We start from the raw sequence: 26,884 nt of genomic DNA, 5'->3' as shown, positions 1-26,884 counted from the left end.
AATAACTTTCTGAGATACTTGGCACCTGAGCATGGATATAAAGTCATCGGGTATTTCAATGGTAATGTTTTTCACATCTACTAATAAACATGAAGCAAATTGTTATGCTTCTTCCTCAAATATAACTAATATTTTTATTTATTGATTTTTTTTGTGTATATTTCATATAGAACATCCCAAACAATCTTACTCATTTACATACTCACATGCCAAATGAGTATGCCTGCCCCTCTCCCCCGCCCCCCACTGGAGCCCATATACTCTGTTATCCCTGTTACTGTCCACTGTATTGTCAGCACCCCCAACTGTTCCTCAGTGCTTGTCTATCCACTGAGTCTAGTCAGCCTATCTAGAGTTCCTTGTTTTAGGAAGATCAGCTCTCCCTCATCCAGCAGCAATCACCTGCCAACATTCCTTTAGATAAGATTGGGGACTGCTGTTCATTTTCCCAATTCTATGCTGGGTTACTGTTTGGGACTCTCTTGGGCCACCCTGGCCAAAAACTCAAAGGAAGGTATCTCCTGTCTGGCACTGTTTCTTGTTATGTAGCCTTTAGATATACATATGGACTCGTAATTATATTGATCACTTTAATCTTTGGTTATACTTTCCTTTTGGGTGTTTAAGACCATGCACTTGGCTCAGATAAGCCAATTTCATTTTACTCTTAAGGTTGCTTGAGGATCTGTACTTCAGGGGTCACATGGGCTTGGGAGGAGCCCCTGACTCCTTTCTTTTACCAATTCTGTCTATGTGAGGATAAATCAAAGGTCCTGCTTGATGATGGCTGGCTTTGCTTGGAAGCATGGAGGAAATGTTTCCTCTGTGTTGACCCTCCTCTTTGTAGACTGGACACTGGTTCAAGTCCATCTCATGGGGTCTCCAAGGCCTCCTTGATCAAAAGGACAGGTGACTCACCACAATTACAGGGCATTTTGAGAGAGTCTCATAGTCCCCTGGAACTAGTCAACCTAGGAGGGCAAGGAGCAAAAATGGTCCTTTATGTGCCTCTGACCAAATTAGTATAGGCCTCAAAGTATGTCTGTTAAACATCCAAGAAGGCTAGTTCTACCAGTCTGGTACTTTTAATTACTGTGTGCCAAGTATCTGTACTTTTAAAACTATTTTACACATAAGCAATTAAGAGGTCTTAAATTAGTAAAGTTCCTAAGGTAAGCTGATGGACAGAGCGGGTGCAGAAGTCTCACATTCTTCTGTATGATGGACAAGGCCCCTGGGGATCTGCACCTCCAAGGTTTCATTTCTTACCATTTCCAACCATGACCTCCAGCCACATAAATCTCACTGTTATTTCACACTCCAGGAACACAACTCCGCCCTGCACCAGGCCAGCACACGCATAAGCCCCATCATCACACAGCAGGAAAAGCTAGAGTATAAGCTCCTGTATCTGAGTTCATTCCTGGGACCAGAATGAACACTCTAGTTGTTTCATTTGGAAATGTTTCCAAATTCCTGACTCCTGTTGTCCTTACCTCTAAAGTAAGGATAATGATTTCATACTTTTGTTATAAGCACTCAAGTAGGTATCAGTGGTTATTTTTCCATGACAGCAATCATCCATACAAAACAGTTGTCATCTGTGAGGCCTTCCTCTGCCCCAGCACCTCTTTAGGATCCACCTGAGACACACAGTTTTGCAAGGCCTCTAAGGTTGCATTTCCTGAGGGTACTCCAGAGCACTGGTATCTTGCAAGAAGATGGCAGAGGGGGTGTCTGTCCAAAATGAAAGAAAAACACTGCATGTCCTGACTCCCTGCAAGAGTTATAGCCCCATTAGCATATTAAAGGCTCTAAAATGTATCTCCAAAGAAATTGGTTTAATTTACTTAAGCCAAATAAGTTTTTCTAAACATATTTAACCATGGAAATCCCTTTAAAATCTAATTGCCAGTGGAATTCATACCCACATAAATGGACCACTGCAACAACCGGACTAGAGTCAAGTGGATTTCCTTTACCTACAAGTACAACCCACAGGTAGTCTCAAAAACAGGCAAGCAGCAATGTGGGTACACGAACGCCCACTGTTTGGGATTTATAATATTTCTATCAAGTGTTTTGTTCCTATTTGGTGTCTCTAATTCTATAATACAGGTGAGTTCCCTACCCCATGTGATTCTCATAACAACACAGTAAAGGCTCTCCTCATTCCTTGCTTATTTTATATCTACCAATCAGAACAACTGACAGGCACTAACTTCATAGTAAATTTAATTGTATGACTTTAAACTTTAACCTCTGTATGTTGCTGTTTCACTAAAGAATTATTTTAAATTCTGTTTTGGCTCCAATGTAGTTCATGGGATAGTCTGTCATTTAAAAACCAACAAAATAATGTTCCAGTAAAATGTTCTCAGAGAAAAAGAAACCAGAGAATCCAAAGAAATGCCACTTGAACTACATTTTAAATTTATGAGTGCTAATACTTACAAGTAACCACAGAACATGCTGAACATGAAACATGACAAGCAATGCTCTAAGAACTTTACAAGTTTGTTGTTGTTATTTGAGGATTGGGGGGGTCGTTGGTTGGTTGTTTTGAGATAGCACATCCCCATGTAGCTCAGGCTGGCTTCAAATGTACTATGTAGATCAGGTTGACCTTGAACTATCAAATCCTCCTTCCTCAGTCTACCAAGTACTACGATTACAAGTGTGCTCTACTATGTCTGGCTCTACAGGTATTTTTTCAATCTAAGCAAATGCTGTTACTATTCCCATTATTGGAAGCTCAGAATCTCGTTGTGTAATCACTAGCAAGGATATAGGTCTATTTTTACATCCTCTAACTCTCCCTCAGGTGCAGGGACAGCCTTGCTGATAGCTACAGTGTCCCAATCATATAGCTGTGATTTGCTAGTTCTTAGCACCAGTCCAACAATGGCTATAGCCCTCTCCTAAACTGATAAACTAGTTCTTAGCACCAGTCCAACAATGGCTATAGCCCTCTCCTAAACTGATGAAAAGCCTTGCCTTTCCAGGCACTTATATACATATACATGTGCATATAAACATACATATACATACACATATACATGTGCTTGTGTGTTTCAAACGCTTCAATCAAAGAGGGGAAAGGAATCTGACAGGAGCCTTACTAAATATACCTTACATGGAACCCATAGTAAAACTCACAAATCAACTAGCTGAAATGTAAATGCAGCAGGCTCTGCTCATAAACAGTTTGCGAGTTGGCAGTCAAGATGAAGCTATGTCTTGGCCTCCAGAGAATAGCTCTCGGAGGGACACTTCTGCATCCTCCACAGAACAGCTCTCAGAGGGAAAGTAAGCATCCTCCAGAGAACAGTTTTCTGAGGGAAACAATTTGGCAACAATCATGATATTGAGTCAGTCAGCCTAGCTACTCAAGGTCCAGCTCTATCACTAATTCCTACGGGGTTCTAAGATGACTTTAACTTCAGCGTACCTCAAAAGCATGGCCCTAGAAAATCCCATGGCAGAGAACAAAAATAAATCAAAGACAGAAACCAATGTTCAACCTCAAAACAAAAAAGCCAAACCAAACTATACATTCTAAAACACATTATAAACAAAAAGAACACTTAGGTATTTTCAACTAGTATCTATCACAAACACCAATACCCAAACATTTAAAAATAATGAATAGATTTTAATGAAACTTCATTCGGTACTCAGTTTGGCTTGAAATGTCCCAAACTGTGGTTCCCAGTCACTTCCAGAAAATACTCCCTCAGCCAAAGAGTTTTCCTGATCTTATCTATGACAACGTTCTACTTGCTGACATCCTCCTTCATTGACAGTTTTTTCCATTCACTGACCTTTCATTCACTATTGTGCTCTGACTTCCAGTTTCATTTCATTAATTAACAACAGATGGGACACTCTGAACAATCAAAAACTACCTGTGGCCTTACCAGCAACTCAGTTTCAAAATGCTGAAAACATCCCTTTGGCTTTCATAGATTCTCTTGCAAACAAGGTCTACACAAGAAAAGCGCAAACATCTCGTTTATGTATCCTTTGTTCCAAATGGCCAACAGATACAGACTGAATGCAGATTATCCAACCTTGTCATACTGTTTGCTGTCCCAAGCACTCACTCCACATTAGAGGCCAACATAAAAACCATAAGAGAAGTTCCCCATCCTTTGTCCCTGTGAAAAGCCAAGCAAACTTAGAAAACACAGTATTTTAAGAAGTTGCTCATGAACTTGTCTCGTTGTCTAATCCTATCAGCTTTCTGCTATGCCTGCACTTTGTGCTGTTCACCGTCTAGAAGAGTACAAAGTGTGAAATGGCAGTGATTCACATGTTTCACTTATACACACTTGAGCTGCAGAATGGCCATGGACTGGCCCCTGCTGCTCTGAAGCGTAGGGATAACAGGCAGTTAGACACATTCAGAGACTTCTGGGCTGGAGGGAGATGGAGGTGGAGAGTCAGGCAGACAGTGCAGTGCTGAAGGCCCTGATGCTGTTTGTTCATCTTCCACCATCTATCAAAAGAATGCGTGTGCAGAAATAAGAACATATGACTCCGGACAGAGAAAACATTCGCTTCAAAGGCATATATAGTTTTATATAATTTATATATCACTGTATTCTCATTCAGCCAAGAAAAATTCTTCCCTAAGGGCACCTCTTTCGAAACTCCAGTCAGAAGTACTATTTTCTGTAAAAAACCACAGTTCCATTTTGATGGGAGAAAACATGCCAAATAAAACAGAATGCATAGAAGAACTCTACTAACAATTTCAATTAGCCACTCTTTTCCCTTTCCTTTGGTCCATGTAATCACCTGCAAAACTGCCCCCCACACACACTACTGCTAAGTTTTGTTGTTGTTTTTCTGAAGCTTAGGGCTGAACCCAAGGCCTTGTGCTTGTTAGGTAAGTGCTCTTCCACTGAGCGAAATCCCCAACCCCCAAACTGTATTTTCGTTTTCATTTTTATTTTATGTGTATGAGTGTTTTGCCTTCATGTATGTAAGTACATCCATGTCATGCAAGGCCTGCAGAGGCCTGAAGAGGGTGTTGGCTCCCCTGGAACTAGAGTTACAGGGTGGTTGTTAGCCACCATTTGAGTGTTGGGAATCAAACCCCGGTCCTCTGGAAGAGCACGCAATGCACTTAACTGCTGAGTCAATCTCTCCAGCCCAACAAACTGAATTTTCTTAAAGCGAAAGAGTCACATAATTCATAAAAGTAGTACTTTTGTTCAGTGACAGTCCATGTTTAATTAACTAATAAACATTTATGTGTCTTACTTTTTAAAAAATGTTTATTATTTTTATTTTATGTATATACATATATTGCCTGCATGTAGGTAAGTGCACCCATGTCGTGCAATGCCCATGGAGGTCAGAAGAGGCTGTTGGATCCCCTGGGACTGGAGTTCAGACAGTTTTTAGCTGCTATGTGGGTGCTGGGATTCGAACCTGGGTCTTCTGCAAGAACAACCAGTATTCTTAACCACTGAGCCATCACTCCAGCTCCTATTTGTCTTACTTTTGAAACAGGGTCTCACTATGTAATCTTAGCATGTCTAGAACTCACCATATAGACCAGACTGGGGTAAAATTTATAGCAATCCTCCTGCCTCTGCATCCCAAGTGCTGGGATTACAGGAGTGCATCACTAAGTTGACTTGGCTTCTCATTTTTTTCAAGTCTCAAATTTTAAAATTTAAACTTATTCCTTTAACCAGACTGAAGATGTCAACTACTTTAAGGCTAGTTTCCTGGAAAGAGATACAAAGAACTGCCCCCCCATCTTCATTCAGATAGGTAACTCATTGGAGTTTTGTTTCATGATAGAACTGCCTAACATGAGAAGGCAGAATCAGAGACTCTCTCACTCCATATTCTGAATGAACCCTATGACTATGCATAGAAATCATACTTAGACAAAACTTTTACTTTCCTTGTTAAAATGTTTTATTTTTATTTAATGTGTATGAGTGTACTGCCTGTATGCATGTAAATACACCCCATGTCACGCAATGCCTGCTGAGGCCAGAAGAGGGCATTGGAGCCTCTGGAATCAGAGTTATAGACAGTCATTAGCCACCATGTGGGTGCTGGGATTTGAACCCAGGTCTTCTGTAAGAATAGCTAGTGCTCTTAACTGCTGAACCATCTCTCTAGCCCCAAAATTTTTACTTTCTGGAAAACATTTTCCTAAAAAGTCATATACAAATTTAAATCAGTTTCATGTAACTCATGTTTTCACAGTTTTAAAGATAGGTTTTGTGGGTTTTTTTTCTGTCTTTTTGAAATAGGGTCTCCCTATAGCTCCAGCCGGCCTGAAACTTGCTATACAGACCAGGCTGGCCTGGAACTCACAGAAATCCACGTGCCTCTGCCTCCCAAGTGCTGGAATTAAAGGTGTGCACCACCATGCCAGGTCTTAAAGATAGTTCTATAGTTTAATGCTTCCATACAGCAAAACGCTTCTATAACAAACACAATCCCCTATTTATTTTTGAATGTAGATAAAAAATTGGAGCATATCTCACCTCTAGAGAGGTTTTTTTTTTCTATATGGAAAATTAAATCTAACAATTCACAACTGCAAAAAGAAAACAACTGAAAACACAAAATATTTATTTCACCAAAAAGTATTTTCACTGCTCCAAAAAGTAAATCTTTTATACCTAAGTCAAAGTGACTAATGTAGGCAACTTTGTTTTAAAGATATTAAAAAAAAACAAAACAAAACAAAACTAAGTGTGTTTCCAATTCTTCCAGTGTTGGCTGAATGCATTACAATTGAAAGTAACTGAAGAAAAAGAAAAGAAAGGCAACACAGTTTTGTATCCCTAAAGAAATTAAATGAGGGTTCGATTCCCAGTAACCACATGGTGGCTACCAACTGTCCATAACTCCAGTTCCACAGTATCTGATGCCTTCTTCTGACCTCCGCAGTCACTGCACAACACAGATGCACTTACATATATGCAGGCAATACTCTCAGGCACATAAAAAAAATTTTTTTAAAGAAATCAAATGAAGATATATAACTGTAATTTTTCATTGATGGTAAATAAGCTGGTGTAAGCCAAGTTACTCAGGTTTGAGAAATCATTTTGAGAATGAGGCAGTATGACAGAGTTTTTATAACATTAGCAGCACTCTATCCATGCCCCATGCAGCCAAACCGCCACTAAGCATCAGAAAACCCCACAGGACCCTAAGCATGCATTTAAACTCTTGTCCCATCCACCTGGTAGCTACCAGAGCACTACATATCCACTGATAAAGAGCAAGTGGATAGACATTCATTGCTTTGGAAACTCTTCTGTGAGCCTGAGAAGTCACGACTCAGAAAACATGTCCTGTACAGTGACACCTCCATACAAGCTTAACCTCTATTAAACAACTCTGACACAGGAACCACTGGGTACTGGAAAGATCTTTATAACCTAATTTGGGAAGTCAATTATCACATATACAACAAATGAATTTAAAAATTTCAAAGTACTGGGCTGGAGACATGGCTCAGCAGTTAAGAGCACTGACTGCTCTTGCAGAGGACGTGAGTTCGATTCCCAGCACCCACATGGCAGCCTCAAACCATCCTTAACTCCAGTTCCAGGGGATTCTGAAGCCCTCTTCTGACCTCCGAGGCATTGCACTCACATACATGCAGGCAATACACTCCTACACATTAAAAAATTTTTCAAAATTATGGACTATTAAAATAATGCAGCTTGTTATTCCATGCTTCAGAAATCCAGCTGTGACTATTCTTCAGACTAACAGTGCCCAAATCAACTCAGCTGGCAAAATCAAGCATTGCTTTTTTTTGTTTTGTTGGGGATTTTAGCATATATTAATTTTATAAAATAATGGGATTCATTATGACATTTTCACACATGCATACAACACACTTTCATCACATTGAGGGTGTGATTTAAATAAGGTTTCAGAAAATGCAGAGTAATAGCTAGTTTGCTCATCTTTTAAACTGTTGGAAAACGTATAACCTCTTAAACATACACCTTCCAGACTTTGCATAAATGCCTCAAACAAATGAAGATTGTTTTAAAGAATATCACAAAAATAATCAATCAGAAGGAATACAGCCAGAATCCACCACTGGGCTGAATAAAATTAGCATGCCCTAGAAGTAAGAGAGCCAGACTCACAGAGACAACCTTGACTGTCTCCCAGTACAAGAACCTGGATGCAGGAACTGAAACACAGACCATGGAGGAATGCTGCTCACTGGCTTGCATTCTTGCCAGACAAGAAGACAAGAGCCTAGTCAACAGTATCCTGGGACTTCCTGGAAGGAAGGATTTAGGACTCTACTTCCATCATTAAGGAGGCCACATGTGCTCATTATTACCTGGAATGAGAACTCTGAAGTTCTCAGTCTGAACTTTTGGGCTTAATGCTCTAAACTCCAATCTAACATTTTCAATCCCTCTTGGTCATTTCCATTTAAAATCTATGGATTCCTGTGCAAGATAGTTTCATTTGCCAACTTGACACACCTGGGAAGAGGGGCCCTCAATTGGGGAATGTCCTTTATTAGACTGGCCTGTGGGCATTTTTTTTAATTGTTGAGTGGTGTGGGAGCGCCCAGCCCAATGTAGGTGTTCCCATCTGTGGGCAGGTGGTCTTGGGTTGTGTAAGAAAGCAGGCTGAGCATAGGTCCAGGATGCAAGCCAGTGAGAAGCATTCTTCCATGGTCTGTGTTTCAGTTCCTGCCTCCAGGTTCCTGCCCAGGCTCCTCTTCATGATGAACTGTAAACTGTAAAGTGAAATAAACCCTTTCCTTCCCAAGTTGATTTAGTCAGTGTTTTATTATAGCAATAAGTAACTAGGGCAATACCTAAGAATAAATTCAAAGTCAAAATCTCCCTCTTTCCTTCTGCATCCTGTTCCTCTTTACTCCAATCCCAGTCACCTCAGCAGCATTCACCTGGGACCAACACAGTGATGTTCCTGTGTAGCTTCTCTGCTCCTGCCTTCCACTGCCCTACCACCACCTAGTCTAAAATGCCATACCTTATACTTGAATAAATTCAGTAATAGCTTTGAATTCAAATTTTTTCTTCTTTTAAATTCATTTCTACTCTGCTGCCAGATAAAGCATTCCAAAATAATGTTGATGATATTTTCTGATTCTAACTACCCACAAAATAAAATCCAAAATCACTCAGGCAGAAAATTTAATTCCAACCCAATCTTTCGACTATTTCCCACCGCTGTCCTACATGTGCTTTACAGCCTTGTTTCTCATCCAGCAGGGCCTCTGGCAGTTTAACATTCCAGTTCAGTTCATATTTTCTTCCAAACCACAAGCAAGCACACATGACACCTCTTCTACAGCAGTATATTCCACAATATTTTACTATGGCCCACAAATGCATATTGTATCAAAACCTCCTGAACACATATATTCACCACTGAGATGAAGGTTTCATTCGGAATACTACCTTCCTTTACTATATTAAATGCTGAGTTTTATTTTTTATATTTATTTATTTTTATTATTTTATGTGTATGGGTGTATTGCCTACATGTATGTAAGTGCACCCATGTCATGCAGTGCCCAAAGAGGACAGAAGAGGGTGTCAGATTCCCTGGAACTGGAGTTACAGATGATTTTTAGCCACCATATGGGTGCTGGGTCCTAAACCTGGGTCCTCTGCAAGAGCAGTCAGTGCTCTTAACTGCTGAGCCATCTCTCCAGCCCCTGAGTTTGTTTTTTTAAGATATATTTATTTTTATGTGTATGTGTTTTGCCTGCATGTATATACTATGTATGTGCCTGGAGGTCAGAAGACAGCATCAGATCCCCTGGAACTGGAGTTATAGGTGGTTGTGAGCTGTCATGTGGGTGCTGGGAACAGAACTCAGGTCCTCTGCAAGAGTATCAAGTGCTCTTAGCTGCTGAACCATCTTTCCAGTCTTTTCTTCTTTTCTCCTCCTTCTTCTTTTTAGGTTTATAGAGTATATATAATATCCCCTTGACCAATGTATCTGAACATGGTCTAGATAATTTAGAAATTCTTCTTTTTTAATTTAAAAGAAAAAACTCATTATTGGTATGTGGTGGGGGAGGAAAAGACAGGGGAATAAAGTAGTCAGAGGGCAACTTTGTGGCACTGATTTTCTCCTCCACCTCTATGTGGTTCCAGATATCAGACTCAGGTTGCCAGGTTTCATGGCAGGGGTCTTTACCTCCTGAGCCATCTTGCTGGTGTCTAATTTGGAAGTTCTATAAAGTTCACTTGGGGTTGTGGCACTTGCTTATAATTCTACAACTTGGGAGGTTGAACAGAGTTACTGAGCAGTCAAAGTTATCTTTGGCTACATAGCAAGTTCAAAGCTGGCCTGGGCCACATGAGATCTTTTTTTAAAAAGCAGAAGTTCTGTGGCTGGAGAGATGGCTCGGCGGTTAAGAGCACTGACTGCTCTTGCAGAAGACCCGGGTTCAATTCCCAGCACCCACATGGAGGCTACGAACTGTCCTTAACTCCAGTTCCAGGGGGAATCTGAAGCCCTCTTCTGACCTCTGCAGCATTGCACGACACGGGTGCACTCATATACATGCAGGCAATACACTCATACACATAATATAAATAAAATTTAAAAAGAAAAAAAAAGCAGAAGTTCTGTAAGTTTATACGAGTAATTGGGTAGAATCTGCCAAAGATCTGGTAACTGTAAATTAACCGTGTATGTGTGTATGTGTGTGTGGGTGTGTGTGTGTGTGTTGTGACTTGTCATATTTCTCTAGCTATAATACATTATGAACAACGCTTTTTAAAAATCATTTCACCATTTAGCATACTGCCTGGCATATTATTAGAATTCAATAAATGTTTATTAAATCCTTCCTTTTTACAATGAATAACTGTTGATGGACAGAAGTCTTGTAAATTTTTGGCATTCAAAAAGGATTTCCTGATTCCATTCAAAGCCCAAAGTTATGTTGGCATGGGTGGGGGCAAAAAATCTGCTTCCTATTCATAAATTACAATGTCCCAGAAAACTCTAGGGTGAGGGGAGAATGGGGCAACAAATTCATTTTTCTGCTAGTAAGAGGAAAAAGGTAGATCTAGTGAATACCATTTTGATCATCCAAAAGTAACACTGGTTCCTTGTGCTTCCTGTGGTACCCAGGGACTTTTATGAAAGACAGCAAGTAAGTTTTCTCTGATGTCCTAAGTGGTCCAGGATTCCGTAACAGTGTGGAGTGCAGCCCTATCTTTGTAACTCAGGTAACTGAGAGCACACCCTCAAGAAACCGTTAGGACAACAATTATAATCACACCCCCAAGAAGGATGAGGTGATTGCTGAATGTGTCATTAAGTGATCATCAAGGCACAATGAAATGAGATTATCAACTAAGGTAACACTACAAGTCAAGAGGAAAAAAGAATGTAAGTCTGCTCTCAGGAGAATGACTCCGGAATCAAATCTGACTACTTAGTACACAGTTGTGAATCACTGCACAGGTCATGTCTTAGATTCTTCCATGTGAAGTTCAAAGCCTCCTAATCTACCCATAGGCAAGCTCAGGACCATATGTGTATTCCACTCTATCAACAATCTTTAGCTGGGTCTGGTGGGGCAGACTTGTTATCCTAGTTATTTGGAAGGCTGAGGCAGGAGGATCACAGGTTCAAGTTCAGTGGCTAATGATTTCAAGACCAACCTTGGCAATTTAATGAGACCACATCTCAAAAGTAAAAATATATCTGGAGGGGCTGGAGAGATGGCCCAGCAGTTAAGAACACTGGCTAGTCTTGCAGAAGACCCGGGTTTGAATCCCAGCACCGACATGGCAGCTAAAACTGTCTGTAACTCCAGTTCCAAGGGATCTGACAGCCTCATCTGTTCTCTGCAGGCATTGCACAACACGGTACACTTACCTACATGCAGGCAATACACACATACACATAAAATAAAAATAATAATTTAAAAAAAAAGGTATCTGGAGATAGAGTTCAGTGGTAGAGCACTCTGCCTATTATATATAAGGCCGTAGGTTCCATCTCCAGTCATTCAAAAAATAACAAGACGTGTTCTCTTTGGCCAAATGCAGCATTTCACAGAAGACCTCAAAGAGCAGCAGAGGAAGAGAAGGATGCCCATTCAGTCAGCCAAGCAACAAAAGAAACCACTGGGATTCAGACTGAAAACAAAACAAAACAAAACAAAACAAAACAAAAAACATTTAAATGAGCATGTACTATGAGCTGGATGCAGTGCCAGGTAATGGGACCTGTGGTGACCAAGACAGAGGCCCTCTCTGGAGTTGACAATTGAGTGAGACAAATTTTAATCAAGCAATTATTAGATGAACAGTTAGCTAATTCTAGTTGGCAGCTAAAGAACTAGACTGACAGTATCTAGTAACTAGGAGAAGGCTTTAAATTACATTCAATCTAGGACACACCTAGAGAAGTGGCAGAGAACCCAAGTCTCTGTGGAGACCCAGACCATGAAGCTGTAGATTTAAAGCAAATGGGATAAAGACTGAATGAGCTCAGAAGGAAGGGAGGGAGGATAGAAAAGGGAAAGGAGAGGGAACAGAGTGGAGGGGAGGGCCAGGGAAGTGGGGAAGGAGAGAAAGAAGGGGAAAAGAGAAAGCAGCTTTAGATAAAGTTAGAGAGGAAACAGTCAAGCCACTGTTGGAGTCAGTTAAGGATTCTGTAATTTACTTAAAATTACTGGTACGTATTAAACTAAAAAGTAATGCAATCTATAAACTTAAAAAACGAACTTTAGCTCCAGTGTACATAATGGACTGGAAAGTGGCAAGACCAGTTAACTCCTGGAAAATTCTGGGAGATGGATGTTGGCTTGACTTAGGTGACAGCAAAAAGAGAGGACTTCTTAGATGTGAAAAAAAATCTGGTGACTGAGATGCAGCCCAAGCTGGCCTTGACCTCACAATCCTGCCTCAGCCTCTAGAATGCTAATTACAGGCATGTTCCACCACAATCAGTTTATGTGTTGCTAGGGATTGAACCCAGGACTTCATGCATACTAATTAAGAGCTGTACCAACTAAGCTACATCCCCAGCTCCTAACTTTAAAAAAAAAAAAAAGAAATTTATTATTTGTAAGAGGGGACTGTGTCACATATGTGTGGTGGTCAGAAGACAGGTCTGTGGAATCAGTTCTCCCACTTTTTAGTGGGTTCTGGGGATCCACGAGGCTTGTGCAGCAAGCACTTTACCCACTGAGCCATGCTGTCACCTCACTTTTTAAAATCATGCCCCCCCACTGAAAGATAAGGATTCTCCCACTAAAATTTTACTCAGCTTTCAATGTTCAATGAAAATTCCATTGCTGTAACTGAGTCTTCCCCTATTTCTACAGACTACACCAAATCATATTTCTTATCACATCACACAGCACAAGATTGTATGCCTCCCTTTGTTTCATCCTGTTTAGACATGTTTTCCCAAATGAAACATTAGATTTTCAAGGGCAGGGATATGCCTTTGCTTTCCCTAGAGCCCAGTCCAGAGCACAACCACAAAGTGCCCATCAAACTCTAGAGGCTTAAAGTGAAAAAAAACAAAGAATATACCTAGATATGGTGTCTCTCCAGAGCACACAAGTGACACAATTGGGCCAAGAGAAGAGTGATGTCACTGTTGTCATCCAAGGTGCTTTTGTTTGGCTTGTGAAAAGTATCAGAATGAGGAGCCAAGGAACTATTTTAGTTGGCTCTGTAGTCCATTTTATCAAAAGCTAGTCTCGAGCATTATGTCTTAGTCACTGGTGGCTAGGAAGTGGCATAAACTACTCACCCTGCTGGCAGGTAGCAATTTGAGAAAAGAATCCAATCTGGATAACTTCATGCAAGCTGAGACTCAGAGAAGAGCGAGACAATACATGGGCAAAAGTGATTCCTTTTCTTCTAGCTTTCTTGAGGTATGACTGGCAAGGAAAGCTTGTATGTTTAAGTGAGATTTGACACACATATAAATTCTGAGGTAGCACGCTTTATATGCTACCCTTTTTTGTGAGTAGAATGAGAGCACTTCAGGTCTATCCTCTTAGCATATTTCATGTTTACAACATATTATTAACTATTAACAAGTCTTTAACAGACATCAGCCCCATCATTCCCACCCTCCAGCTGCTGGACCCACCATTTAATTGTTTCTTTGTTTTGGGCTTTTTTTTTTTTTAATTTTATGTGTATGCGTGTATTGCCTGCATGTAGGTAAGTGTGCCTGTGTCGTGCAATGCCCGTGGAGGTCAGAAGAGGCTGTTGGATACCCTGGGACTGGAGTTACGACAGTTGTTAGCTGCCATGTGGGTGCTGGGATTCGAATTCGGGTGTTCTCCAAGAACAGCCAGTGTTCTTAACCGCTGAGCCATCTCTCCAGCCCGTTTTTGGCTTTTTGAAACAGAGTCTCCTATAGCCTAGGATGTGTAGTCAAGAAAGATGCTGAACTCCCGACCCTTCTGCTTCCACCTCCCAAGTCCTGGGACGACAAGCACACACTGCCACATCTTGCTTCAACTCTCTACTTCTGTGACTTTTTTAGCTTCAGTGTATATAAGCGATCTGGTGCAGTATATCTGGCTTATTTCAAGTTGTAAAAAATGGCATAACTTCTTTTCCAGTCCTGAGACTGATCCCAGAGCCTCATATATGCTATGCAAATGTTCTACCACTGAGCTATAACCGCCAGCCCCTTAATTTCTTAAGGCTAAAAAATTCCACTGTATATGCAGGTATATACACAGTGACTCTCAGTCACTGTGGTATTTTTAGACAAATGGCAACCAATTCTGAATGATCAGAGTGCTTTTCACTGAAATATTGTCTTTTATCAGATGTTTTAAAGACTCAATTTACATTTTGTCCACTTAAGTCCAGAAAACCTTATTCAAAATGAAACAAAAAATATGTATTTGTTCTTTAACCATAGCAAACAGTAATCTAAGACCTTAGCTATATTCAGATATTGAATGTCTATAGAGGTCCTTGGCAAAGTACCTGAGACTGTACCCAACAAAGTACTTAACTGCTGTTTAGCATAGAACAAAGCAGTTTACGCTTGTATTTGATGAACCCCTCTGGCTAAAATAATTTAATGCTTTAAATTTTTTATGTAATTTTTTATATATTGCCTCATCCCATAAAGTATGACAATTATGACCATGAAAGGCTGAGAAAGAGCTACCACACAAAAGAGTTTTTGAGAAAAAGCATCTGATTTCCAATTTAGCTTCAGAAAATTCTAGAAGACTCTCAAATTATTTGTAGATATGAGCCTAAGGCACATGGTGAGAACTTGGAAATGTCCTTGACCCACTATCACAAACCTGAAGTCTGTGATTCACCTATGGGTTTTCTTTGCTGTACAGTTATCCTGTAACTCATCACTGGATAAAAATGAACATGGGGGCTAGGGATATAACTCAGTGGTAGAGCACCTGCTCTGTGTTTGATTTCTATCACCACCAGGAAAAAAAAAAACTGAGTATATGGATCCTTTCTTCTATCCTTCCCTCCCTCCCTCCCTCCCTCCCTCCCTCCTTCCCTCCTTCTCTCTCTCCCTCCCTCCATCCTTCCATATATCTATCCATCCCTCTCTCCCTACTTCCCTCCCTTCTAGAGTCAGGAGGATGATGAGAGTAAACCCAGGATCTTTCTTGCTAAGCAAATATTCTACCACTGCTATATCCAAAGCCACCCTTTTTCAGCTTTTAATCAATGAGGAAAGATGGCCAGGCATGGGTACATGAAGCTATAATTCCAACACTCAAGAGGCTGAGCAAGAAGATTATGAGGGTCACTGGCTGTGACAGTGAGGAGTATCATGAGAGTTCCCATAGCCTGAGTTGTTCACAGAAAAAGCGGGGAAACAGGAAAGTACCAGAATAGTACTGTTTATCTGTAGCTATCTTTATTGCTATTAAATCAGTCTATTCCCCCTCTCTTCTATGTTAATATAAAGTGAAAGCCTATATTAAAGGTTTTCCTTCTATATTTTCTTCAGTTCTGTGAAATAAAATCTAGGACTCTTGGAAATAGACAAGGGTGGCAAAAAGAATAAAATGATAATGTGATCAATAGTGAACAAGTAAAAGCCAAGAAACAAGTTTGTTTTGAAGTTTTTTTCTGAAGTTTTGGGACTGGAGAAATGTCTCAGTGGTTAAGAATACTGTTTGTTCTTACAGAAGACCAAGGTTTGAATTCCAGCACCTACATGGCAGCTAACAACCATCTGTAACTCCAATTCCAGAGGATCTGATGCTCTCTTCTGTCCTCCATAGGCACTGCACAATATGGGTACACTTACATACATTCGGGCAGTACACCCAAATGTATTATTTTATAAAATAAAAATAATAAGTTGATCATGGAAGCACATGACATTTTCCCCAGTACTTGGGAGGCAGAGACAAAGGATCTCTGTGAACTGGAGCCTGGTCTCTGTAGTGAGTACCAGGCCAGCCAAAGCTACAGGGAAACCCTGTCAGGAAAGGAAAGGAAAGGAAAGGGGAAAGGGGAAAGGGGAAAGGGGACAGGGGAAAGGGGACAGGGGACAGGGGACAGGGGACAGGGGACAGGGGAAAGGGGAAAGGGGAAAGGGAAGGAAAGGAAAGGAAAGGAAAGGAGGGGAAAGGGGAAAGGGAAGGAAAGGGAAAGGAAAGGAAAGGGGAAAGGAAAGGAAAGGAAAGGAAAGGGGAAAGGGGAAAGGGGAAAGGGGAAAGGAAAGGGGAAAGGAAAGGGAAAAGGAAAGGGGAAAGGAAAGGGGAAAGGAAAGGGGAAAGGAAAGGAAAAAGGAAAGGAGAAAGGAAAGGAAAAAGGAAAGGCCAAAGCCTTTCAAGATTTTTTCCCAACATTTTTTTTCCACTAATTTTCTACTTCAAGGAATAAACTAACCAAGAGAATACCCAACTGGTCAGTGGCTTTGAGATTGTTAGGGGGCTTTTAACCAGTCAGGACAGTCACTGTCTTAGGTGTCAGAAGACACGTAACTATGGAGAAACTTCCCAACAATGCACTTCAGATCTGGGAGCCCCCTCTAAGCTGAAAAATAGAATTCTAGAAGTGTACATGTGGATACAGGGTGTCAGTGTGGTTCTTAGCAAAGCCCAAGTACACTTCCTTTTAGGCCTAGGACAAATTTCTCCTATGAATGAGGACGAGAGGGTGTTCTGATTCAGTGTGTCATACATGTCCCTAGGGTTGATTCAGCTGGTCAGACTGAGCCCTTTTCTTCCTTGTTGCCCAATGAGTGCCTCTCCCAAAGCCACACATGACTGATAAGAAAGAACCTTGCCAGAAAACAAAGGAGTGCTCTTCAGCAAGGGAGTAAAGGACATGCAAGACAACCTACATTAAAGGGTGTCTGCTTGGCCTAGCTGTCAGGCCAGTACTCCCCACTTGGAAAGGGATCTCAAAGCAGGGCATGGTATCTTAGTACACAAACTCGTTAAAGACTGGACCTAAGGGTGTGACCCAGTGATACAGTGCTTGCCTAACGTAAGTGATCCCCAATAACTGAAGGGGGGCAAAGGACCGAGATCACAACAAACCCTGATCCCATTAATAGTATTTGAAGTAAGTCCAAGGAGCACTTAAACTTAGCATTAGTGGAACTCTAATACTAGTTGTATTTAGCCCATTTATACTCCAATTAAAAGAATGTGCCTATCATTTTTGTGGGAGGGAAGGAATTGGTTAGCTCACTGATAGAGCACCCACTCAGTATTATGCAAGGTCTTAGGTCCCATCCCCAGTGAGACAGACACACGCATGCTTGCATGCTCACATGCTCACCTACCAACAGAAACAGAACAAAATAATTGTAATTCTTGTAATTCAAAGTCATAAAATTCTGTAAATGACATTCTCAAAAAAGCAGGCTTCACTTAAGGATACATACAGAGAGACCAGATATAATCACAGCATAAATAAAAGGTGTGGTTAGAAGTGATCTGAAGGGCTGGAGAGATGGCTCAGTGGTTAAGAGCACTTACTACTTTTGCAGAGGATCCAGATTTGAGTTCCTAGCACCCACATGGCAGCTAACAACCATCCTTAACTCCAGGGAATCTGACACCCTCTTATGACCTCTGCAGGCACTGCATACATGTAGTGCACTTACATAAATGCAGGCAAAACCATCATATACATAAAATAAAAATAAAATCTTTTAAAAAAGGGCATGGTGGCGCACGCCTTTATCTCAGCACTTGGGAAGCAGAAGCAGGTGGATCTTTGTGAGTTCAAGGCCAGCCTGGTCTAAACAGGGAGTTCCAGGACAGCTGGGGCTAAAGGGGGACCCTGTTTCAAAAAAAAAAAAAAAAAAAAAAAAAAGACATTATCTGAGTCCTTGTTTTTAGAGAGTTGAAGCAAAAATCTGTGAAAGAAAACTGGACATGAAGAAATCTTATCTAAATCTGCATAGAGTTTCAAAGTATTAGCAGTTTAAAACCCTTTACATACGAAATGATTAATCTTAAAACTGAAATGTGTATCCTAAAAATTGCCAATAACATCAAGTTCACTGTATCTTCCTTCCAAAAACACTAAAGGTAGGAAAATGACAATACCTATCAATATTTTGGTTTTCCTAGATCAAATTTTTAAAAATACTCTTGAGTACCACAGGGGGAATTTGCCTTGACAGCAGCTTTATGTTAAGGTCATGCACTGGCCAACTGTATTTCCCTTCTGTGAGCCAGTGCCAGGGAGAGAAGTTTGTAGAACAGGCAAGCAAGGATGAATAATCTGTTCTGGAATTCCTTGAGATGAACTTCCTACACTGCTCTCCCTCAGGGTGAACAGTTCTTCCCATTGGGCCCTTCCCATGTACTTAAAATTATTCACTTGCTTAGCATTTATAAATTGAGATTTTTTTAAAAATATAAAAACAAAATAAAAATACACAAGCTATTAAGTTTTAAAATCATCTACCTAGGGGCTGGAGAGATGGCTCAGTGGTTAAAAGCACTGGCTGTTCTTGCAGGGGACCCAGGTTCTATTCCCAGCACCCACATGTTGGAGCTGATGCCCTCTTCTGACCTCCTTGGGCATTGCATGACATGGGTGCACTTGCATACATGAAGGCAATACACTCATACACATAAAATAACAACAATTTTTTAATTGTTTACCTAATCATTAGAATAAGCATTCTGTATATAGTCTCTCCGGACTCTTAATGCTTCCAGGAAGGGTCTGATGTTGCAATACTGGTCTGGCTCTGGCCACGGGGTGAGAACTCATTACAAGAGCTAAGAGGCAGATCATTTGGTGTTCTTACACTGCAGGTAAGCAGAAAAATAGCAGAGAGAAGCAAGTAGCTCCGAGCTAGCCCTATGTAGCATTTTCAGTTAATAAAAGATCAAGAGGCATTTCAGCTAAGTCAGAATACACTGACCAAGACAGGTAGTTCAGGCCTATAATCACAGTACTAGGGAGGCTGAGGCTGAAGGACTCCTGCAAATTCGAGACCAGTATGAGCTGCATGGTGAGTTCCAGGTCAGTTCATGCTACAGAGTCATGAGACCCTGTCTTAAAACCAAATAAAAAATACACTCACTAATGTGGAAGAACAATAGTATTCAAAACAAATGAACAGTTACATCAATCAAAAGCTGTAAGTCACTTTATGCACCAGTTGTGAAACTGCTTACATAAAAGGAAATGATAGACCAAGTCCCTTCCACTGTATCACAGCCTTACCTGCAAGCAGGTGAACAGAGTTGAAGCTCTTCTCCAGTTTACCCAGAAGCACAGTAAGAAAGCAGTCTGATGACAGGGAAGCGACATCTTGGGAACTCTGATCATAAACTACCACCTTCTGACTGCAGTCAATGTCCACCTAAAATGCAAATGTGAAGCTTGTTGAGAAGAAAGGTGAGGGCCTGGCATGGGAGTGCACCTGCACATCCAGCCCTTGGGAGACAGAAGCAGAAAGATCAGGAGTTCAAGGCCACACTTACCTAACATTAAAACTTGTCTGAGCTGGGCGTGGTAGTGCACGCCTTTAGTCCCAGCATTTGGGAGGCAGAGACAGGCGGATTTCTGTGAGTTCAAGGCCACCCTGGTCTACATAGTGAGTTCCAGAACAGCTGGGGCTACAGAGAGATCCTGTCTCAAAAAGACTGGGGGAAAAAAAAACAAAAAAAAAAAACAACTTGTCGGGCCTACTGAGACTCTGTCTCAAAAAAAAGGGGAGTAGAGAGAAAGGAGGTAAGAAAAAATAATCTAAACAAACCACTAATTGAGTAAGACCTCACATTTTACTGGATTTCAAACTAACTGCTTCTTGTTTTCAGTTAATAATGTAACAAAGATGAGATTTAGTTGGTTTATTAGATAAAGTTAGCATACAGTGGATTAATGCTTTAAAAATTATATATTCATATTGTCTTTTTGAGACAGGGTCTCCTTGTTGCCCCAGCTGACCTGGAACTATGTAGCCCAGACCTTGAACTCACAGAGATCAGCCTACCTCTGCCTCCCGAGTGCTGAGATTAAAGGTGAGCACCACCACCCCAGCTATAAAAAAATATTTTTAAAGGCTAAATTGATGCTACTTCTATGATGTGTTCAAAGCTTCATACTGTAAGAGTAAAATTCACAAACCAAATAATTTGCAAAATAAACTTAATTCTTTACCTAAAGAAACATTTCTTAGAACGATCCCTATAAGGAACCGAGAAGACAGCTCAATTGGTAATGTGCTTGCCTCTCAAGCATGAGGACCTGAGTTCCACCACCCCCCACCCCAACCCACACTCCAACCCACACACATACAAGAATGTTGGGCATGGCGGTACATGTGTGGTGGAGACAGGAGGATCCTTGGGGCTCCCTGGCCAGCCAGTCTAGCCTAAATGGTGAGTTCCAAGTCAATGAGAGGCCTTGTCTCAAACAAGGTGGCTGACATTCCTGAGGATAACACAGGCTTTCCTCTGGCCTCCACACCCACACACCCACACCCCCACACCCCCACGCACTCGCACACACATAAGCACACACAAAAAAATGGCTCCTATATAACAACAAAGAAATCAGCTGTTTATTAGAATTAAAAGATGAACTCAACAGGAGTTCAAGGCCATTGTTGCCAATATAGCAAGTTCTAGAGCAGCCCCAACAGACAGAAGGCACATGAGACCCTGTACAGAGAGAGAGAGAGAGAGAGAGAGAGAGAGAGAGAGAGAGAGGAAGAGGAAGAGGAGGAGGAGGAGGAGGAGGAGGAAATAAGGGAGAAGGAGGAAGAGGAAGAAAGGAAGGAAAAGAAAAGAGGAGGGAAAGGAGGGAAAGATATAGCTTTCTCTAACATATAATACTTCATTATCTCAGGAATAACTTTTCCTGAACAAAATGTCTTGACCAATATTATCACATATTAATAATGAAAAGGTTGACTTTCGGTGGATTTGTAGATGATACAAAATAATGTTTAAATTGATAAAGCAATTTCATCAAGACATTAATACATGGATAGAGAAACATAGCACTTGTCCAAATTACAAGTTAACTGTTCTCTATAGCTTAAAATATTCTTTCTTCCCCCTGGCATGCTGAGACAGTCTTGAGCTACATAGCCTAGGCTAGCCTTGAACTCCTGGCAATCTTCCTTCAGCCTCCCAAGTGCTAGGAGAACAGGTAGGTATAAGCCACCATTCCTAGCTTAGTGTAAAATATTCTTAAGGTAACAATATGATTAGTACTTTATTTTCAGATATTACCAGTTACCAAAATTTAAAAAGCAGTGAAATTTCATCAAATTGTTTTCTGTACTTTAAAATGAAGCTTCAGGGCTGGAGAGATGGCTCAGCAGTTAAGAACACTGACTGTTCTTGCAGAAGACCAGAGTTCAATTCCCAGCACCCACATGGCAGCTAACTACTGTCTGTAACTCCAGTTCAAGGGGATCCGACAGCCTCTTCTGTCCTCTGTGGGCACTGCATGACATGGGTGCACTTACCTGCACGCAGGCATAACACTCATACACATAAAATAATAAATAAAATATTTAAAAAACGAAGCTTCCATTAAAATTATCCCTCATTCAGTGTGTCTGTTTAATTTAGAAGGAGAGAGAGAAAGCGTTTACCTTATGTTTTGCTGAGTGCTGGATAAGCTCTGTGATTAACACTTTGTCCTGTTGCAGCCTTCGCTTCATGAGCTTGGAGCAGTTGATATTAACGGCTTCCAAGATGTGGGATGTATTGTATTCCACAAATGGCCGGCTGTCAATTAGCAGCACTTTTTCCGTTCCACTTTCCAGCAGAGCCACCAACCTCTCAGTAACAATTTGAGTTCCAATCATCTCATGGGCCATGACAACAATAAGTCCTCTTTTCCCACCTCCTTCTTTAATTTGCCACGATGATGTAATGGTGGTGTGTTCAAAGGCTCAGCCACTCCATTGTACTAGAAATGTATGAGGTCAGGCTGGTGGTGACTGGCAAAAGCAGAGTTAAACCCATTTTCAGCAAGAGCCCTCCAAGTGAATGTCTCTTTCTCTTTCCCGTTGACGTGCTCTTGCAAAGGACCCCTTCCACAAAGCAGCCCCTCACATGTGATTCATAGAGAGATGACTGGAATAACCATTCCACAACAAAAGATGCTTTGGGACAGCCGGGCTATTACATCATCCACTACCTTTGCTCCCTTGCTCCAACAGCTTTACACTGGACTGACAGCCTACACAGAGAGAAAGACAGACAGAAAACAAAACATGGGGTCAGAAAAATAAGAATGAGCACCAGACTGCAGTGTGATTCATAATATTTACTTCATTAATCTAATTCCATACTTAATGAACTGTTTCATTTGAACAAACAAAAAAGATTAAGTAGTTGTGGCTTCAGAAAAAACAACTGTGCTGTTCATTCTGATTTTTTCACTTCAAAATGTAAATACTTCAAGAAAACAAAACATTAACAAATTATAATCACCTGAGGCCCAGAACTAAATGAGTTGTATGACATTAAAGGGCTATAACAAGAGTTCAAAGTATGATTATTCCAAATGGTTTTCTTTCATTTAATTTACTTATTCTTTGAAAACAGAACAAAAGAACAAGAGCCAACAACCAAGCTAGCAACCCCATTATCATTTGGAAGAGAAAAAAAGGCTTCTCTGGTGGCTTAAGAATTATTCTGATGAGTGGACAAGTGCCAGCACAAAGAGCAGCCCCTTGAGAAGGAGCAGGAAAACAGAAAGTTCTAGAAATGTCAGTTACTTAAGGAAAAGTGGGACAAAAATAGCTGGTGAGCTTGTCAATACAATGCTGGAGGCTTGCGATGTACCCAGCTCTACCAGAGGTAGTCTCATGGCCCTGGCCCTGGCCTGTCTTCTTCCCAGGACCGTCCCTCCACCTTGAGTTCCTTATCTGTCACAGGCTTTCCCCTTCACCGTCTTATACTGCTTTCTCAGGACTAACTCCCAACCTTAGCAAATTCCACCGCTTAACTTGGGACTATAAACCAACATGCAGAGCCCTAAAAATACCTCCCCATTCTTACCAAACTCCTGTAATGAACTATTTCCTGATTAACATTAATTGGAGTTTGGTGTCTACAATTTAGGCCCAAGCCTAGCCTTCAATATTCTTAGATTCCTATCATGCTCCAGTTCTGCTTCTATGAAAGCTCTCTGTAATTAGACATCTGCTGTTGCCATTTAACTCCTAGACAATAAACATTTGATGGGAATGGTTTTGTATTAAATTTCTAACTTCCACTTGAATATAAGATGTGCTTGAATATAACGTGCTCGATTTAACTATAATAAGCAAAACGTTTCTTGTTCCAAAGACAATTCAAAATTACAAATAATTATTTGAGTCGCGATTTCAGAACAAGATGGTAGAGCCTTCATATATCTTTAGGTTATATACCCTAATTTTAAACTTACAAATTCCAAGCTGAGGCATAGAGAAAGGGATCAGGCTAGAAAGAGAAGTGGCCTTGCCATTTACTGGATAGCTTTAATGTCAACTTGACACACCTGGGTTGAGGTAGCCTCAACTGGGAAATTGCCTCCATTGGACTGGCCTGTGACCATGTCTGTGGGGTATTTCTTGATTGTTGAGTGATACAGGATGGCCCAGCCCACTGTGGGTGGTGCCACCCCTGGGCAGGTGGGCCTATGTTATATAAGAAAGCAGGTTGAGGGGCTGGAGAGATGGCTAAGCAGTTATGAGCACTGCCTGCTCTTGCAGAGGACCCAGGTTTGAGTCCCAGCCACCCATATGGCAGCTACACACTGTTCTTAACTCCAGTCCCAGGGGAATCCAAAGCCCTCTTCTGACTACTGCAGCATTGCACAACACAGGTGCATTCACATACATGCAGGAATACACTCATACACATAAAATAAAAATAAAATATTTTTTAAAAAGAAAGCATGTTGAGGATGGGCCAGGGGAGCAAACCAGTAAGCAGTATTCCCCCATGGTCTGTGCTCCAGCTCCTGCCTCCAGGTTCCTGCCCTGAGTTCCTACCTTGGGCTCCCTGTCCCCTGGGAGATGTAAGCAGAATAAACCCTTTCCTCCCCAAGTTGGTAGTGATCAGAGTACTTTGTTAAAGCAATGGAGAACCAAACCAGGACACTGGTTACGTACTTTCCCTTACAAAATGTAGATGTAGAAGTGACCTTTTCCACTCACAAATTTTTTTCTGAAGACAAAATTGTCTAATTTATCGAAAATTCCTAAGCGAAAAAGCAAGTATGATCAAACAGAGAAAGGAGGGGGATGCTCTAAAGATGTACTGGTGAAGTTGGGTATGATAGTGCCTGCCTTTGATCCCAGGACACAAGAGGCTGAGAAAAAGGAATTTTGAATTCCAGCCTGTGCTATACAGTTATCTATATTATCCTAGTTTACAAGTCAGGTGCATTTAATATGCAGAATGTCAGGTCTTGTCTTTTCAAGAAACATGCTTCATTACATTTTATTTAATTTCAGTATGTCTTTATGTCAATGAGGAACAAGAGTCATCTCTAATTTCAGCTGAAGAAATTAGAGCAGGTTTGTCCTATAAGCTATTAAACTTCTGCAAAGCACCCACTGAAGCCATAGCATGGAATAAAATCCTGATTGCTCAGGGACACAGCTCATGGCAATACAAGGTCCTGCACTCAAAACATCTGACTCCCAAACCAGGGCTCCTACTACTGGGTTACCCAGTTTTCCCTCAGCACCTTTTCCCATAATGGAACTGGACTGGGAAAGAATGACGTGACTTGTCCACAAGGTGCCCAGACGGCACAGAAAATAGAAATCTGAGAACAGAAGCAAGTTGGTTCCAACAACAGCGCAGAGTCTTTGAGGCTCACTGGCTCCTCACAATGATAAAATCAGGCTGAGACAAAGCACTGATCTGGGTTAGGAGATCAAGGGACAAGAGGGAGAAGATAGCAAGTATGCACAAGCTGGGTAAGAAAATTCCCATCTTTGCTTCCAGAGGGTCAGAATCTGCTATTGCAGATACAGAAAGACACTTGCCCTGACCAAGACAGGATCTCTCACAGTCATTCTAATATGGATGTACCTGAAGCCAACAGCTGAAAGTGAAGGTTTAGGTTGTACTCATTCAGTGTTGTACTGAGGCCAACTAGAGCCCTCTTTTACTCCCTTACACACAAAGTCTGATTTTTCTGTAGTCCTAACTCAATTGTGTAAGGGGCAGAACCCTCCCAAGGGGTTGTAGATGGTGAGATAACAATGGCTTAATCTATTTATTTACAGATGGAAATTTCAACTTAAATCCCATAGTCGGTGTCAATTCTAATTTTCTAGAGCTAATTTTGTATTTTTTTGTAACACAATTGAGCAGTTCTGTAAGGATTTATTCATTTTTATTTATGTACATCTATGTGTACCTACCTAAGTTTATGTATACAGTATGAGTGAAATGCCCATGGAGGCCAGAAGAGGGTATCAGATACCTTGTAACTGGAGTTATAGGCAGTTGTAAGTTGGTTGATGTGGGTACTGGGAACTGAACCTGGGTCCTCTGCAAGAGCAGTAAGAACTCTTAACTGCTGAGCCATCTCTCCAGCCCCTCCAACTCTAACTTTTAAAAATTTTCTGTGGGCTAGGGATGTAGCTCAGTGCATAGTGTCTACTTATCATTGACAAGACCCTAGGTTCAATCCCCAGTACCACATAAACTAGATGTGATGATACACACCTATAATCAAAGCACTTGGGAGATACACAGGAAAATTAGAAGTTTAAGGTCATCCTTAACTATATACAGTTTGAGGCTGACCTGGGTTAAGAGTACTGGCTGCTCTTGCAGGGAACCAGGGTTTGGTTCCCAGCACCCACATGATGTCTAATTCTAGTTCCACATTGTAACTCTAGTTCCAGGGGATTTGATGCCCTTTTCTGGCCTCCACGAGCATATGGCCTGTACAACATGGGTACACTCACATACATGCAGCACATACATGCAGGCAAAACACTCATACACATAAAATAAAACTAAAAAATCCAGTATTTTTTTAAAAGCCAGATGCACATCTGTAATCCTAGTGCCTTTGCAGTGGGATGGAAGGCAGGACCAGGAGAATCATGGGAAGCTCATGGGCCAGCTAGCCTGGCACACACAGCAGCAAACAAGAGACTCTGTCTCTTAGAAGGTGGAAGGCAAGGATCAACACCCGAGCTTGTCTTCTAACCTCTACACATGTGTATGGCATGTGTGCACATTCTCACACACACACATCACACACAAATATTAAAAATAAGATTAAATTTTTTTAAAAAAACACCATTTCTGGTATATTTTATATTTTATCAAATAGTTGATGCTTTATATGTTTAACATTGAACATTAGCATAGGTTGTATAAGACCTTAACCCCTTGAACATTTTTAAAGTTTTATATATATAT

At 41.0% G+C, this 26,884-nt stretch overlaps 1 protein-coding gene across 1 annotated transcript in view; it reads right to left on the bottom strand.

Moving 5' to 3' along the window:
* Dusp16 (dual specificity phosphatase 16) overlaps positions 1–26,884 on the bottom strand; it is an 89,899-nt gene that overhangs the window by 32,388 nt on the left and 30,627 nt on the right. The window contains exons 2-3 of the mRNA XM_008837558.3: positions 22,087–22,679; positions 19,701–19,839 (exon numbers count right to left, since the gene is read on the bottom strand). Coding sequence (XP_008835780.1) covers positions 19,701–19,839; positions 22,087–22,314 — 367 coding nt within the window. The 5' untranslated portion in view covers positions 22,315–22,679. The remainder of the gene's footprint in view (positions 1–19,700; positions 19,840–22,086; positions 22,680–26,884) is intronic.

This window comes from Nannospalax galili, unplaced genomic scaffold, assembly GCF_000622305.1.
Source record: "Nannospalax galili isolate Female #2095 unplaced genomic scaffold, S.galili_v1.0 scaffold210, whole genome shotgun sequence".
Taxonomy (NCBI): Eukaryota; Metazoa; Chordata; class Mammalia; order Rodentia; family Spalacidae; genus Nannospalax; species Nannospalax galili.
The sequence above is the reverse complement of the archived record's forward strand: the minus strand, read 5'-3'. Positions and strand labels throughout refer to the sequence as shown.